The sequence below is a fragment of the Sinocyclocheilus grahami genome, unplaced genomic scaffold (assembly GCF_001515645.1).
Source record: "Sinocyclocheilus grahami isolate Dianchi unplaced genomic scaffold, SAMN03320097.WGS_v1.1 scaffold680.1, whole genome shotgun sequence".
Classification (NCBI taxonomy): Eukaryota; Metazoa; Chordata; class Actinopteri; order Cypriniformes; family Cyprinidae; genus Sinocyclocheilus; species Sinocyclocheilus grahami.
In genome coordinates, this window is record NW_015505859.1 from 616859 (window position 1) to 634284 (window position 17426).

The following is a 17426-nucleotide window of genomic DNA, read 5'->3' on the forward strand; positions in this document are numbered from 1 at the left end:
TTCTGTGACACCGCCTCTGATGTTATTCATGTCTTCATGTCTTCAGGGGTTGTGCAGGAATGTTTAACACACTGCAGTGAGGGAAAAGCAATAATATTGCGAGTGTAAATGTGCCGCTGTTTGCGATGGAATACTAAAACAATGTGCAATCAATACGTTCATTAATTTTTCCCATTTCGTATCTGAGAGCCTTTGATACGGGCTGCTTTTTATCTGGCGTGAACACGCCGACTCGACTGCCCTCGACTTTCTGTTCTTTGTGTGTTTGAAAGAGTACATGGAGAAGTTACTGTGAAAAATAAATCAGAGGCAAATGAGAGAAAAAGGAACATGTTCAACTAAAACTCTGCACTCTAGACTGCAGCCTGCATAATTCATACAAGCTCCAGATCTCTTGCGCTCTCTTTCTCTCATCGGCACACACACACACACACACTTTCTCAATCCTCTTCCTCTCCTGCAAGCACATTTAAACTTACAGACTCTCTCTCTTTCTGCTGCAGAGTTCAAGGTATGGTCACTCTGATCAGTCACGATTAGTTCGGTCGCACTGGACTAGATGTTCACTCATACCCTGTCCGTCTGTTTGTCGTCTTTCAGTCTCAGAGCTTGATTGTGTTTCTGAGCACACCGGTCTCTGTGGATCAAGACTGCTCTCATTTTCTTTCTAACAAGCAGCAACACTTACTATGTGACAGGCTTTTGCACTGATCATTTTCCTAAAGGTATGCATTAAGCTTTCAGCTTTTACTGGGTAAATCCTCTTAAAATCACCTGACCTCCTTCACATACACTATTTCTGTATGACACGTCTTTCCTCTCTCACTTTGCCCAAACTTTTTCTGAGTAAACAAAAGCCATTTTCCATTCATTCACAAGTCAACTCATTCATATCGGCACAGCGACACATACAGTGAGGCAATTTCACCAGCTTGGATATCAAGTTCTCAGCACAGAACTGACGTTTATATATGCCATTTATCATTCTAAACATAAATGGTAAATATAAATATCTAAATATTAAACAATATTTTGTAGATTGATTAAAATGACCTGTTTTTATTTTTTACCAAACTATAAAATACTATTTTATATTTAAATGTTTTTTTATAAACCTGTTTATATTTGCATACGCAACCTGTTTATATTTTTATATTTCACATGCATTATATTACATTAAATGCTATTTTACATATAGAAAGGTCTGCAGCAGAAGCTGAAAAAGCTATGTTTATTATATTATGTTGTATTATATTATATCAAGAGGTCAAGAGGCATTTTGCACAGTGGGGAAGTGGGCATATATACACCAAATGCATTATAAACGGCACTAGACATTTTTGTCTATCTCAGATATACAGCGTTTCCTAAAAAACAATCATGACTGTTTGGAAAGAACAGGACAGGAAAAAAACAGAAAGTCATTGTAATATAATTTTAGGGTAACATTATTACTAATTTAATAATCTGCCATTAGACTAAAAGAAAAGACACGCAGGAATTAAAGAGAGAGGCTCTGTCTCTGGACTATGGAGTTATTCCAGCGAAAACTCATCAGTTGCGCATAGATGTCAACTGCAGTGGAAATCACAATGTAAAAGTAAAAATGCTGAGGCTAACATCTATCAACAAAACAAATCTACCAATCTAGTGCCATGCAAAACCCTTAATTTGAACCACACCTCCTCTGAAGGTCACTTGAAATGCATTAACTGATTTACAAGGCAAGTTGCAAGCAATTTGAAGAAATAAAACATATCTCTGCACTAAAACACAGCTATTGTTTCAAACAGTCTCACTGTTCTTAAAGCACACTGAGCCCATGCTCATTTCTAATTCATAAAATGTAAACATAATACAATGAATACATAATTAAATGAAAAGTCTTGTTAAATTAAATCACGTACATGCATTGCAGGCTATAAAACATTCACCAATATGTCAGATTATAATAGGGAAGGACTGTGAAGCCAGAGCTTATCTGCATTTGAATGGGAATCCCTTTCTGTAAGGGGCCTTGCCACTGCCACCTGATCCTGAACCAACCACAGCCAGCAGATTTCCAGTTTCCCATCACGTGGTTTCCTGATGCCAACCCAAAGCTAACTGATATACAGCCGTCCGCATTATTTCACACACATTTCCAAGGCACGAAACTTCACATATCCCAATGGCCAAGAAATATCTGATGCTTCTCACCTTACATACACTTTAAACATCATGAGAAGGTTAGTAACTTGCATGAATCGTGGCACATCATGCTGCATTATGTGAAATCACGTGTTTCAGATGAACATGGATAACTCTTAGCCTGAAGATTCATGTACATTGCTTTATATTGATTGAACTCCGTTGCCCGAGAGTACAGAATAATTGGTCATTTAATGCATGTCAAGCTGATGGTCGTGGCAAACTGTTTTAACATTTATTTCTAACTAGTATGGGTTTGAATGTTTCTAGTGTTATTTCTAACTTATTTCTAATTAGAAACCATTCACTTAATAGTCACATGTTTTTGTTTATTTGATAATAGTATTTATTCCTATTCTACTAATCTCAATAGTGACAATTTACTATTGGTAACACATTTTTGTTAATGTTTCCTGTGGCGATCTGAGGTTCAGATATCAAGTAATAACTTCAAACTAATGCTGTATTCCATTTGTTGCTGGAACCTAGTCCAGTGTTACCAGTAACAATTAATTTGGTCTTAGTACAGTTTTCCTAATACTAGCTGTATAGACATGACACTGGGGAAAAAATGCTGGTGTAAGATTTACAATGTATTACTGATTTATTACACCCTAGTCAGTGTGTATAAGATTTTTTAAAGAAAACATTTTTAATCTTACTAATACGTAATTATTACATGACCAATTGACAGAAAACAAGTCAAACATGCAATTCCAACTAATGAGGTGAAAAAGTTACTAGAAACTATTGGGATACAAAAGAAGAATAGTTACTAGCAAAACTGGAATATGTATAACAAAAATCCGCAAATACATACTAGTTGGAAGCAACTATTTGATATCTAAACCACAGATCCTCAAATAAAATAATAGTAAAATGTTTTACTAATAACAATGGTACAATATATGTCACCATTGGGACAGTGCAAAGCAAAGCCAAAGCTGTAATTGAGTAGATAGCCTACACACAAAAAATGGTGTAGGATTTACACCATTTTCACAAATAATTACAAAGAAACGGCAAGTAACACATTGAATTAAACAATAAACTGTTCAGTAGAAAGACTGAAATAGTATTCTCTTGCAAAACATACTCCAAAAATCTCCAATAAATTCCTTTTTTTAAAGGTCTATCAGAACACATAAGCATCTACTGAATTGCTGAAAGTGAAGAAGGCAGTAGTCACTATTAGCTCTCGGTGGTTTAACAGAATAAAGGTTTAAAGGGCTTGCCACAGATGTGGTCAATGCCTCTCTCGCACTCTCTGTGCTTGCATGCTTGTGTGTGTGTGTGTGTGTGTACTGGTGTACACCTAAATGTTTATAACGGTGATTAGAACAATACTGCAGAGACGCCCAAACACAAGCGACCCATCTTCCCGTTCTCCTCTAGAGCGAAACGCAACGTTGTGATGCTCTCCGAGAACGAGCCGTTATCCGTTAACAATGAAGAGCCACAGTCACAGTGAATAAAACTTACCGCAGTCTTCACACAATATGCTCTCCACATCTTTCTTGAGGGTCTTCTCTGTGCTGTCCAGAGGAGCAAACGAGGCTTTGAATACTAAAGGCTCCTCCGTAGGGTCCATGAAAAAGATATATCTGTGGTGTTTCTCCACCGCCACGCACGGAGCCTCGGAGCCGAATTCCCCGACGGTGACGAGCTGCTCGCGCTCCAGCCCGCCGCTGTTCACCGGCCACACGTCCAGTACTTTGACATTCACACTGTAGGGCTCCACGGAGACGTTCTCGGGAAGCGAGCTCACCTCGCCTTCGATCACCACGGCCGATCGGTATGCCTGGTCCTGCAGCGAATCCAAACTCGGGGCGTAGCAGGCGAAGGAGACCCCGATGATGAGCATGGAGAAATGCACCGGATCAAGCCTCCTCATGCCGTCTGCTGTGGCTCAGGGGCGGCCGGCGGCGCTGCTGCAGTGCTCTCGGGGCAGAAGGTGCTGGGGGACTGAGTGCGAATGGGCTTGCGCAAGTGTCCATGCCATCTGCGTGTACCGCTTTCCCCATGCACTTGGTGACGGGGAAACACCAGCTGCTGAGGAACCGGAATCAGCCCCGGTCACTGCTGGGCTGCTGCATTCTCCTTCAAAGCACAATCCCCAAACTCAATAAGCATGCATGCATAAATGACGCTCCTTTGCTGCAAGACGCTCCTCTCGCACACACTCCCTCTCTCTCTATCTATCTCTTGCGCTCTCTCTCTCTAGCTAGCTATCTATCTATCCAGCCAATGTCATCATCACCATCAGGAACATCGCGCGGACGGGCAGAAAGACGCCTCGCTCGTGCACACAAAAGCGGCGGTGATGCGAAAAATGTCCAAAACCGCGCTCCGCCGCGGAAACGACGCGCTGCTGTTCGGTCGGGCGATGCAACAAGCGCGCGCCCTCCGCTCGGCGGCTTTACGTGAGCAGATCTCAGCCGTCTGTTGAAAGTTCGGGCGCAAATGCACTAATGACACGGAAGCGTCCGACCGGCCAACCAGCCGTAGAAAGAAATCCCTCGAAAGCAAGAGGCCTGCCGGCGTAAATGTGCGTAAATCGTGTTAATACGCCGCGCGACATCAACTAATAGAGAAACGGCAGTCGGGCCACCGCGGCAGACCGCTGACGCGATGACTAACGCTGCGAAAAGCAGCTGGAAATGCAATCAATGCCTTGTGAAAAGTGCGTTTGCCGTGATTTTCTACTCGAGAACACTCCGCATTCAGGTCACATTCACCATTTTGCCCCAAAAAGCGATCCGCCAAGCGCCAAGAAGACAGATACACAGCAAACCACCGACCATCCTTTCAGCCATATTTACCCCGGCAACAGGTCCTGCGGGTATTTGTCATGTACCCAGGGCTCTATAATGAGAGGAGGGGACCGGTCATTGCGCCGTCATGACAAGTCAAACTAAATGAACAGAATGATTCGCCACAGTCTTGAGGATTGTTTGGTGCACGGTTTTGGACTGGGTTTTTAACTTGAATATTGGGGTTACATCATGCGTAAATGCGTCGCGAGAGAATGAATGTGCCATTGCCGTCCTGTCCTGAGGCTGCTGTAGGGCGACATCTGCAGTCACAACGCGAGTGTGTAACGCAATAGAGAAATGCGCTGCGAACACCTGTCTCGCTTCAGAATCAGGTCGATATTGTTTTCACGTTTGCTTTACTGTGTCAATGACGAATAAGAATATTCGAGATGATAAAAATCTAGTTAAAAATCTAGTTAGTTTTTTTTTAATGTAATCTTTGTATTCACTTTGGATTTCTGAAAAAAGTTGATAGGCTTACCCTTTTCGTCAGAAAAATTATGAATGACGGTCATCACTAAATAAAAAGTACTGAAATACTCGATCTTGAACTACATTATTATTGTCAAAAATTTTTATTTTCGCAGTATTTTTATTTTTTATTATTAATGTTTTTAATATTTAATATCAATATTATTTATTTAATTGTATTTATTTTTAAATACTTTAATCATATTTATTTAAAATAATATTTATTATTTATCTTTAAGTGAACAAAACCAAGAATTTACTCTATTTGAGCTTAACAAAACGTGTCTTTTCATAAAAGGGTCAAATATAAAATAAAAAAGCGTCTGAAAATGATCAAAATTACTTTTATACAATCTTGTTTAACAATATTATTAATATTTGAACATGTGGCATAACCACCCTTGCAGGAGCCATTGTTGTCTTGTGACAAGAAAATCATAAAACATAGAGGACCCTCATCATATAAAATATGTTTGAAATCATTGCTATTTATAAATTCAAAGTGGTGTAAACGATTTTAAAATGTATAGAACCGACATGAATTAAAATATTAAATTTCTGAGAATGCGTTCACGTGTTTTCTATTAGAATGTTAAAATACGGCTTCTTTTTATCATGTCTTTATTATATAATTAATAAATGATATAATATATATATATATATAACTTCTACTCTTGCTTTTCGGCGTCCTCAAAGCATTTAATGAGCAGCAGCCTCAGAATTCATTCACTCACTCATAATAAAGCTTGTTGACCGTCTCTACGGTGGGCGCGGCGCTGTCGCTGTCCGTGGTGCTGAACAGCAAAGCAAATAGATATGTGCGTCTATTAGTCCATATCGTTACAATTACTAAGTCCTTGCATTTTGTCTGTGATAATGTAATTTTACAACTAATTTACAGCGTATTATTGCCAATTACACAAACTTATACAAAAATAATGTAATAAGATAAATGCAAGATAATTGTGAAAATATCTAACAGCAATAAAACATGTTGACATTTATTAGCCTATTCTTTCGAGTTTCCCTTTCTCTGTCTCCCTTTCACACACATACAATTATTAATCACATGCACACGAGTCATGGTAATATGAGAGATAATCTACACCAGTGATGGGCAAACTTGGCCCTTCCAGGCCACTTTCCTGCAAAGATTTGATCCAACCCTGATAAAACTCACCTGCCTGTAGCCTTCTAGTAGTCTTGAAGACAATGATTAGCTGGTTCAGGTGTGTTTGATTAGAGTTGGAGCTAACCTCTGAAGGAAAGTGACCTGGAAGGGCCAAGTTTGCCCACCCCTGATCTACACCTTGTGATGGACACAGACAAAAAGAAAATAAAAACAACAACAACAACAACTTCCAAAGAATGGCAAAAAAGATCCAAATGACTTAAGAAGTTTACTGCTTTGTGCGCAATCGTAACGCTGATATGACTTTTACCAACACACTCCTGATCTGAAGAATATCGCGGACTGCAGAAATAGAGACCCTCCACCAGACGGAGACTTCAAGATGAGCTAAAAAAAAATTATAAAATAAAATAAATGCGCAACGTGTATAAGACCATTCTGTGTGAATGGATGTCAGTGGAGCGGTTGATACTTCAGTACGTTGAACAAACCGCTTATCTGTGGAAACATCCTGACACAAAATAAACGAGCAGCTAAACTTCGACATGCATCTACACCTGGAGTCTCCAACAAAAAAAGAGACTGCAATTTTATGACAGCAAGGTTTATACATCGGAATCCACAAATGGTTACAGAATGTCATAAAACTTGTGTTTTGTAGTGACTCTTTGAAAATAGACCCTTTCATATTAAAGGGATAGTTCACCCAAAAATGAAAATTCTGTCATCATTTACTCACCCTCATGTCGTTCCAAACCTGTATGAGTTGGTTTCTTATGTTAAACATAAAAGAAGATATTTTGAAAATTGCTGGTAATCAAACAGTTGGTGGTTGCCATTGACTTCAATAGTAGGAAAAGAAATACTATGGAAGTCAATGGCAACCACCAACTGTTTAATTACCAGCAATCTTCAAAATATCTTCTTTTATGTTTAACATAAGAAACCAACTCATACAGGTTTGGAACGACATGAGGGTGAGTAAATGATGACAGAATTTTCATTTTTGGGTGAACTAACCCTTTAAGTTTTTTATTATTTTATTACATTCCTTGTAAATTATACAGTCATTAATGTAATTAAAAATATTTTTGTTTTCAATAAAGATGTTGATTTGAATCATTTATATAGGCTAACTAAACATTCAATTGCTTTTAAAACAATACAGTGGTGTTATAAGAATAATATAATACGTTTTAGTTCATTTCAGAATGTCATGTATAGTAAGCCTCAAAGAATATTTTGTTTACTGTCTTTTTCCTTGGTTGTGTCCTTTGCTGCTTACCTGATCCAAGTTGACCGCTGAACGCGGAGGTTGTCGTCTCCACCTTCAGGAAGCGTCTCTGGCAGCAGATCTCGCGAGAGCTCCGCGGTCGCTCAGCACCAGTCGCTTTTGCAGCAGGGCTGAGGGAGACGGAGAGAGAAGGTAAGCGGGGAGGCTGCATCATGGCGGACAGAGACAGTGGAAGTGAGCAAGGTGGATTCGCCACAGGCCCCGGCCCCGGCCCCGGCCCCGGCCCCGGCCCTGGCCCGATGCACCCGGGCGCCGCATCGCGGCTCCAGCACGACACGGAGGAGCTCGCCTCGAAGCGGGTGGACATTCAGAACAAACGCTTCTATCTGGACGTGAAGCAGAACGCCAAAGGCCGCTTTCTGAAGATAGCAGAGGTCGGGGCCGGGGGAAACAAGAGCCGCCTGACTCTCTCCATGTCCGTCGCCGTGGAGTTCCGCGACTACCTAGGAGACTTCATCGAACACTACGCCCAGCTGGGCCCCAGCAACCCTGACACGGTGCAGGACGAGCCCAGGAGGGCGCTTAAGAGCGAATTCCTGGTGCGGGAGAATCGGAAGTACTACATGGATCTGAAGGAGAACCAGAGGGGGCGGTTTCTGCGAATCCGGCAGACCGTCAATCGCGGGCCCGGCATGGGAACCTCGCAAGGCCAGACCATCGCTCTTCCTGCACAGGGACTCATCGAGTTCCGCGACGCGTTGGCCAAACTCATCGACGACTTCGGCGTGGACGAGGACCCCGCGGAGCTGCCCGAGGGCACGTCGTTGACCGTGGACAACAAGCGCTTCTTCTTCGACGTGGGCTCCAACAAGTACGGCGTCTTCATGCGGGTCAGCGAGGTGAAGCCCACCTACCGCAACTCCATCACGGTGCCCTGCAAAGTCTGGTCCAAATTCGGCGCAACCTTCTGCAAGTACGCGGACGAGATGAAGAAGATCCAGGAGCGAAGCCGAGAGCGGAGGGAGCGCGAGATGCAACCGGAGGGCCTGCACGGGGACGACGGGGACGAGGACTAATGCATACCTGTGCGCACAGGACAAATGACATGATAATCAGACGTTACTGTAATGTGGAATCGATCTACACACACACTCACACAACCCTCACAGACTCAAACAGTTGCATCTCTTCACTCATCGCCGGAAGTTACCCACTTACCCACCATTTAACAGTAAGACGCTGCTATCGACAACATGATGTATGAACCGTGTCCAGGATGGTGCAGGAGTGTGTGTATATCCCTCTTTACCCACGTGTGTGACACATTCAAGCTCGTATGCACTGCAAAAAATCCTCTTGTTTTCCAGTACAAATATCTAAACATCCTGAAAACCATATATTTATATATACAGTTTTAGTCAGACCACTCCTGACACACAGCAAAGAATGTCAATACTAGAAATAAAAGAACATACCTAGTCAATGGGAAAAATGACACGTAATATAAAACCAATACGATTCGATCTGCTTTCTGAACACTTCAGCTCTGACACCAGTCAATCATGCTGCCAACTTGACAGCGGCCGCTTCAAGTGTAAAAACTGATGACCTAATGTTTTTTTTGCAGATTTTAAAATGTACTTAATTAAAAAAAAGTACAAAGTGGCGTGAAAATGCTGTTCATATTCAGCATGCACACTGGGGGTTTTAACGAGAGCGTGCAAAGTGAGTGCCGTCATGGTGGCTTGTTGCCTGTTAGAGCATCTGACCCCACTCGAACTTGTACAGTTCTGTTTGTCAAGTAAATTATTTTAAGGATGCCGTGAATTTGACTGGGAAACAATGATGGACATTTTTTTGCAGTATAATACTATTTCCAAAGGTGCAAATTGAAAAAGAAGAAAGAAATATATAATTGGGGCTCACTTTTGACTTCCAGCACAAAAGCTATTCTTTAGGAACCGTTTGAACCAAAGGTTCAACATGCAAACGAACACCAGGAGTGAAGAAACAGTGATGCGGCAGTGCTGTGAATATTTTAACATGCACTATTGTTAGATTATTCAATTTATATAAATGGATGTCACCCCTTCTGGTTCGACTTAAAAGGTGCACTTGGTCAGTTTTCATTATTTAAGCATTTTTTCGCCTGGTTGCATCATGGGGTCCACCATGTTGAGATCACATGACCAGCCAAATTATCAACATAAACTCAATGTTATTAGTCACTTTCATTTGCAGAATACATTTATCATGGCAAAAGAAGCTTCATGTCTCACATAAACCCAAAATGACCGAGTGCACCTTGAAATGCATATGAGGAGATCTAGATATGTTTACTCGTTTGCCTTTTAAACTCTATACACAAAGCAAATGAGATTGTTTGTTTGCACGCGTCATGCAATGTGTGCTTCGGTAGCCGCACAGCGAAGGCATTGCTAAAACAACCGGTTGACGTTTGTTCCTGTTAAATACAAACCCTGTTGCACCGTTGCCCACTGACATTTGGACAGACGTCTCATTGAAGTGCTAACGTAGATATACAAACTATGATTTTGTGAATCAGATGTACTTAGATCCTTATGAAATTGCCCACGTTTTCTGTGGGAATTTTTCTTTATTTCGTTTTTGGGGACAGGGTGGGAGGGGGGCAGGTACTCAAAAAGGAGCTGTCCACTAGTGCGAGTTGTGTTAATACCTGCGCGGAGCATCCTCTACAACGTCAAAAAACAACTCTGGTGCCTTATATTCTCCACACGTTTACATGCTTTACGTGTCCGATCATTTTCTTTCCGATCGCTGTTTGTCTTTCTTTGTCGTTCGGGGTGACAACAGCGTAGTTGCCGTACCACTCTTGGAGCTTCTTCGATGACTTCGACAAGCCAATCAAAGAAAGGCGCGTGGGGCTCTCGGCCCTCCACGTTGCTGGGGAAAGAACAATGTCATAATCAAACAGCGCTGACGTAAACATGGATGTGCTGCGTTCACGTCATATCCGAATTACTTTGGTTCTCCGTGGCAGTGCTCAAAAGCGACATCGATCTATGTGCGGTTTTGTCGTTGATGCCAGTCTTTGTGACATTTTTTTAATTATGACAAAGACATACATTTTCATCAACATTTCTGTAGTTCTGGCGTGACGTGAACGCAGCAGTAGTCACCTAAAGACGGTGGAGGTCTGCTCCTCGTGCTCTGTGTAAAAACATATAAGTTAATTAAAAAAGTAACAGGTTTAAAAAATTAAATAAAAAAAGCTTAAAACTGTGTGATAACTTTATATGTACGTTTCTCGCTACAGCCCAGCGTTATGCTAATGTGGGCCTATATTAGTAGACTTTTGGCCGAGGCAGTAGCCTGTATGATTTTTTTGTATGGTGCTAATATCCCCGCTCGTGGGATTTCTTCTGCCAGTCTTATCAGTTGCTGAATTCGTTTGTTGTCAACCTCGTCACATCGCACCTTGAGATTTTACTTTTCTCACTAAAGTTACAGTGCTAACATTTTAGTATCTTGTGCAATAGGCTGCGTGCCAATGGCGGCGTTGCCCCAAATTCAGTCCCGCCGCAGGTTCATGTCCCCCTTTGGACCCCCAAAGCAAAACTATTTCCTGAAAGATCTTATAATAGGTACTCTGTTCAATGTCTGATTGGAAATCCTACAAAATCGCTGAATGATGTTGTGATAACTATGAAAAGATGACACTGTCTTTTAAAGTTTCACATATGTAACCGAAGCTACAAATAGTCAAATTAAACATTTGTCATTCTTTTTTTGTTAATTAAATTGTACAATCCAGCTGATTAGAATGTTAACTCAACTTCAACACTACAAAGCATTACCAGAAATGCTAAATTGAGTAGAAAACAATAATGCAATGTTTTTGAACAGGCATTACTGATGGCTGCCTCTTGGGGTCCAAGGGGGATCGGATTCTGCGGGATGATTGAATGTCGCGCATCATCGGCATTCTATGTGTGTGGATACTTGTCCCCTGCAACGACAAAAATGTATGCATGAGAATCGTTCTAATTTAAACATTTTTCTGCATATTAAACTAACCTTTTTGACTGCCGAAGTCAAAGTTGAGGGTTTATTCTAGTAACATAACCGGTCACCACAAACAGGGGCCGTCTGAAAGCACCTGCGTATACGGCGGCAAATCTGCTCTCCGCCAATCAGACACAGTCCTGTGTGACCTAAAAATATAGTTATGTAGTCACTTCAAAAGCTTCTTGGTGGTTTGATATTCAGTTGCTAATATATATATATATATATATTTTTTTTTTTTTGCCAATGTTTAATGCGCAATGCTTCAGTCAGAGATATTCATAACTATTTATTTGATAAAATATTTTGTCAATGTTGTTAGGAAAAAAGATAAAGACGTTTTTTCTCAGTCCCTCTCTTGACATAAGCCAGCTCACTAGTATTGCAGGTAAAAGCCTGTTGCTGTCAGACCCAAACATCACAAATACTCAGATATGTGGGGTTTTGTTAAAACGAGACCTTCATATCTACTGAAGCCTCCAGCCCACGGACAGTTTGGGGGTTTCTAGCCACAGACCCCCATGCTAAAGGCCCATTTCGTGCTAAGCATATGAGGAAGTCTATAGGGGATCAAGGCAGACATTATTCCTGCAGAGCGTTTGGTCTCTTGTTTACCACTGCACAATATTAAAGCATACATACGCACTTTGTCTCGCTCGATTTGCCCTCACATCTCGTCAAGACTGAATCTGAAACAGCATGCTTCTCTTGTAGGGACTATTTTAGCTCTGTTTGTACACAGTTATATTTCTTTTCCTCTTGAGACCGGTAAGCAAATCTTTTTCCTGTCACTGCCCAGATCCGATTATGAAAACTGTTCGATGTGTGCCACTGTGCGAAATCTAAACTGGAAGTAACATTTAAGGGTGTTTTCTAGTGATGCAAAAACACACCCTCGAAGCCCTCGATCGAATACGCACATGTTTTAAGTCAATCGTAAAGGTGCTATTGGGTATTAAATGGCTCAATCCTGTCCGGGTGGCATCGTTCAGCCGAAATCTTTCTCATTTAATAGTGTTCGAGCTCTCCACCAGCAAAGACGAGTATTGGTTGGATGCACAACAGCCTGTGGGGACCAAAAAAAATAAAAAATTAGATGGTACTCCGACTCCATGCTGGACTGGAATAGCAATTTCAGTCTTTTACTCCAATTCCAGGTGCTGATTCGAAGCATCACCTGTCCTTAATGAGCAGAACTGAACTAATGGAGCTGCACAGACACCTTAAAGCCCTCACGCATCTGCGGTTTTCAATACGAAGAGCGAATCGCAACCTTTTAACTTGATCTATGTGTGAATCTCTTGAAGCGTGTGTGTGTGTGTGCCATTATACGTCCCCTTCCCTTTTAAACCACGGCCAGTCACCAACTTGGATTAGTTCTCATACTTCACTTTCCTTCGGTCTCACAAGCTCAAGGCTTTGACCTGCTTAGCATGTATCTGTGAGCATTTTACGTATTAAGCAGACTGTCTGGGAGGGGTCCTGCATCGAGGGTCAATGCACAAGGAGGGTATTCACATCCCACCAACCATTTCCTTTTTATTCCCTATCAAATGTGTTGTACTTAAAAATATATATATGACCTGTGATGTGTGTGTATATATGGTTTGTTACATATGATGCTCCTCTTTATTAAAAAAGATAGCATATATATATATATATATATATATATAAAATATATATAAAGATGTATATGATTCCTATATATTTGTTCCTATATGCATAGGAAATATATATAGGAAAAAGCATATTGCTGTTTTTTCCCCCCCTTTGTATTTTATACTTACAGAAAGCATTGAATCAAATGGATAAAATACTTGCACTTTAAATATATAAAGAAAATTTAAAAAAATCAGCATATTATTTTTGATAGGTGACCTCACATTCAAAGATTCTATAATTACTTTCCAGGCTTTGTGACAATTGCTGTTTGGCAGAAATCTATGAAGTTCTTCTACATATTGAAGTCTATTTTGTCTGTGTTACAGAAGGTTTACTAAATTAAATTGCATGATGACTAAGTAGTGCACCAACTGTTATTTTCTTTAGTTGGTTAAAAATGTCTAATGAAAAAATACTGTGATTATTCTCATGTGTGTACCCATGTTAAACTTAAGTCATACATTCGAAGGTATTCTGTTCAGCCTTTCCTATAACATGAATATGGTGCTTAAATTGCTTAGAAATCCCATCGTGTTCCACTTTTCTTCATTGCCACAACGTTCCTCCTCTGCATCCTCTGTTTGTTCCCTTGGCTGTTTGCGTGTTCTCACAACTTTATTCAGATTTACGTTTCTTGGTAACAAGTGTGTTTTTGTACAGGTACGTATGTTGTTCTTGAGTTGGAAAGCCTTTGTGTCTGAAAATGACTAATTGCAATAAATCATCCATTCCTCCATGACAATGATTGTTTTTTGTGTTGTTGAATGAGCTCCGTTCCAGTGGCATTTTAAAGGAATAGATGACCCAAAAATTACAAAACTGTCATTAAAGTTATTTGGACCCCATTGAATTATCTTTTGTGAACCACAAAAAGTCATACAGGTTTGAAACCACATGAGGGCGAGTTAATGCTGACCATTTTCATTTTTGGGTTAATTATCCGTTCAAAGTGGCAAGCTAGTACAGAACATGCAAACATGAAACTAATAGTTCTCTAAAAATTCAAATTGCTTTAAAATAACCAATTTTAACCCATGTGTTTTCAATTGAAATAGCAGAACAGAACAATCTTTTTCTATTGTTTATGTCAGTTGAGAACCATGAGACATGCTTCTTCATATTGCAATGTTTAGTTTGCTTAGAATAAGCAACAGCATCTAGCTTTCAAATGACTTCAGTATTAACAGACAGAGACTAAAAGCCACAAAACTATTATTTGGACTTCACTGGAAATTAAAGAGCTGCCCAACAAACTTTAAATACTGTAAAACTACTGAAAGCCATCAATACCAATGTTCTCACTTTAGGTTCTAAAGTCTATTCCAGGCAATGTACTTGGGATAGAATTAGAAAACACTTGTATAATATGCAAATGGTTGGCTACACAGGTTGTAAATGTGTTATCAGGTCTGGCCTACACCTGAGGCTATATTTTCTAGAAATATCGAAATTGAAATTATCAGGATAAATCTTCACTAAGCACACATTTCATGAACTGTGAAGCCTAAAAACTGAAGTTAGGCTATGAATGAACTATACCACTAAGCTTCTGGCGACTCTTTCGAACTTTATTTAAAATAAAGATTGTGAGTAGATGACTTTACCTGTTTATGATGTATGATTATGTTTAATGTCGCCAACAACCTCTGTAGTCCTATTTACCATTTGTTAGCAAATGCCTTTTTCAAGATGAGAAGAAGCTTTAACAAATATCATGATGTATTTATATTGCCGAATAAAAAGTGAAAATATCTTGAGCTTGCTTTAACTACAGACCTTATTTCAGGTATTTAACCAAAAACTTGTTCAAAAAATAAAGGTGTAAAAATACTGAATTGTTTCTAGGTTTTAGGACTCATTGACATTTTAAACTTGTCAAAATTAAAACAAAAACTCTTTGAGAACATATTCCTTGTCTTATCGTGGGTGATTATTCAGTGCATGTGATCTCAAAGGAGACCTGCTTCCTCTAAAATGACTTTGTTTTCAACCAATGTCACAAAGCGGAAGTAAAATGGGTTGCCGTTTCACGTTGATTTGAAGATTTGATGCCTTAGATGTTAATTGGTAATACCTGCTTGATAATAATGTGTGTAATAGAATTTTCCAAGAAAATCTATGATTTTGCATTAAAATAAAGACATTAGATATGAGAAGAAAGATGTACCAGTGCTTTTCTGTAAGAAATGATTAATGCAACACTTAAAAGATGCAAAAGAGCATCTGCTAACCTGTGTGGCAGAAATAAGGACTTTAAATGAGATGAAACACACAGACTCCTTCTACGCAGGCGGAGATAGTGAAATAATCATCACAATCTTTTATTACAACAGCATCTGAGTTCTACCCTAAATGGGAAAAATCATATTAGCACAACAGCCAAAGCGAAAAGTAGGCTATAGAGGTCCCTTTAAGAAAGCCATTACTAAGAATGTATAAAATTGCAGCTCTTACATCATTCCACATCCATAAAGCATAAAAGAGCCAAAAGCTCATTCTCTCACTTTAATGTCCTCATGCTTTACAACAGGACTATCAAAATCTACTTGCACTTGCTCAAAGTTTGTACCGTTAATTTTCAGAGTCCTATTTGGTGGCTCAAGAACAATTATCTTCTTCAAAAGTGACAGGTTTCCAGGATTGAGACATTTCGATTCGCTACAGCGATTCAGATGAAGAGGCAGGGAGGTTCATGTTGTGTTGTTTGCAGTCCTGCTGCTCAATATTCAGTCCAGGTTGAATTTTCTGCAGGCACATAGAAACACATAGAGGCTTTGTGGTCCATTGAATAGAGAAAATGAGGGCATTGCTTTCAGTCCGAAATGTTTTTCCTCTTCGTTACTGTTTTGCATACTCAGACTCAACTTGCAGTCTTCCTTCCTCGCTTGTGCGCATACAATTACAATGTCCCATACCCTGTCCCGTGTTAAGACACTGTATTTTCCAACATCCGATATATCCCTGGATCCATTAATCAACCATCAGCTCCTCAGTTAAGAGAGTTAAAAAAAACAACAATGGTGCAGGTTAAACTAATCAAGGGTCAAATGTAGTCATCTTTTACAAGCGTCTTCACGCAATATTGGCTCCAAAAGGAGAAAATAAATTTACAATGAATAAATATAACATAATAAATAATTACAAGGGGGTAGTTATATCACACTACAAACAGCCCACATGAATCTTTACATGCACCCCAACGTGCGGCAAAGCCCTTAAACTGGCCACTTCATGAGACCCACACTGTGAGTATCTCACAAGTACATCAAATGCTACATCTAAACCAGACCTGTCAGTCAGGAAGCCATTACCTCACACAGCCTTGGGATACACACACATTGTGATGTCATAAAGAATGTCAAACACTGCCAAGTGACGTCATGATTTAATTAAAGGTGAAATGTGTCATTTCTGCGCCACAATGGAACTGCAATTTTGACTTTTCAAACTGATTTTCAGAACTCTCCCTGCCTGACATAGGTCAGTCAAACTGACAGTCCCACCCTAAATGGATGCTATAGTAAGAGTGCTGCAGAGATGGCATGTTTTTTGTAGGCCTAAACCTAAAAAAAATGGCATTTTACCACTTCCAGTTCCATTGTCCTGAAGTCAATGGGTTTTTGTTTAAATGCCTGAAATAAAGTCTGCGATTAATACAAGCTCAAGATATTTACGCGTTTTATTCTACAACATAATGCATCAGTAAAAACCTCTGTAATTTTTTAAGCTTTTACTTGTCTTGATAAAGGCATTTGCTAACAAGTGGCTAAATGGGACTACATTAAACATCATCATGATGAACAGGAAAACTCACTAGTCACTTTAACAGCCTTGTTGTGTTTATAATTTCACTCTTGCAAACTATTCTAACTCA

At 40.0% G+C, this 17426-nt stretch overlaps 2 protein-coding genes across 2 annotated transcripts; one reads left to right on the forward strand and one right to left on the reverse strand.

The window, feature by feature from the left end:
• Positions 1-3479: 3479 nt before the first annotated feature.
• On the reverse strand, positions 3480-7955 carry LOC107559285 (pro-neuregulin-2, membrane-bound isoform-like). Its single transcript, XM_016243040.1, has 2 exons — positions 7895-7955; positions 3480-4290 (listed from the first exon to the last, which is right to left on the reverse strand). The coding sequence occupies exon 2, from the start codon at positions 4082-4084 to the stop codon at positions 3653-3655; it is 432 nt and encodes a 143-aa protein (XP_016098526.1). The 5' UTR covers positions 4085-4290; positions 7895-7955; the 3' UTR covers positions 3480-3652.
• Positions 7956-7970: 15 nt separating this feature from the next.
• On the forward strand, positions 7971-12975 carry LOC107559286 (transcriptional activator protein Pur-alpha-like). Its single transcript, XM_016243042.1, has one exon. It carries the CDS (start codon positions 8056-8058, stop codon positions 8917-8919), a length of 864 nt encoding a protein of 287 aa, XP_016098528.1. The 5' UTR covers positions 7971-8055; the 3' UTR covers positions 8920-12975.
• The last annotated feature ends 4451 nt before the right edge of the window (positions 12976-17426 follow it).

Excerpts from the sequence above, each read along its gene's own strand:
- LOC107559285 (XM_016243040.1), bottom strand. The coding sequence starts at position 4,084 with ATGAGGAGGCTTGATCCGGTGCATTTCTCCATGCTCATCATCGGGGTC.
- LOC107559286 (XM_016243042.1), top strand. The coding sequence starts at position 8,056 with ATGGCGGACAGAGACAGTGGAAGTGAGCAAGGTGGATTCGCCACAGGC.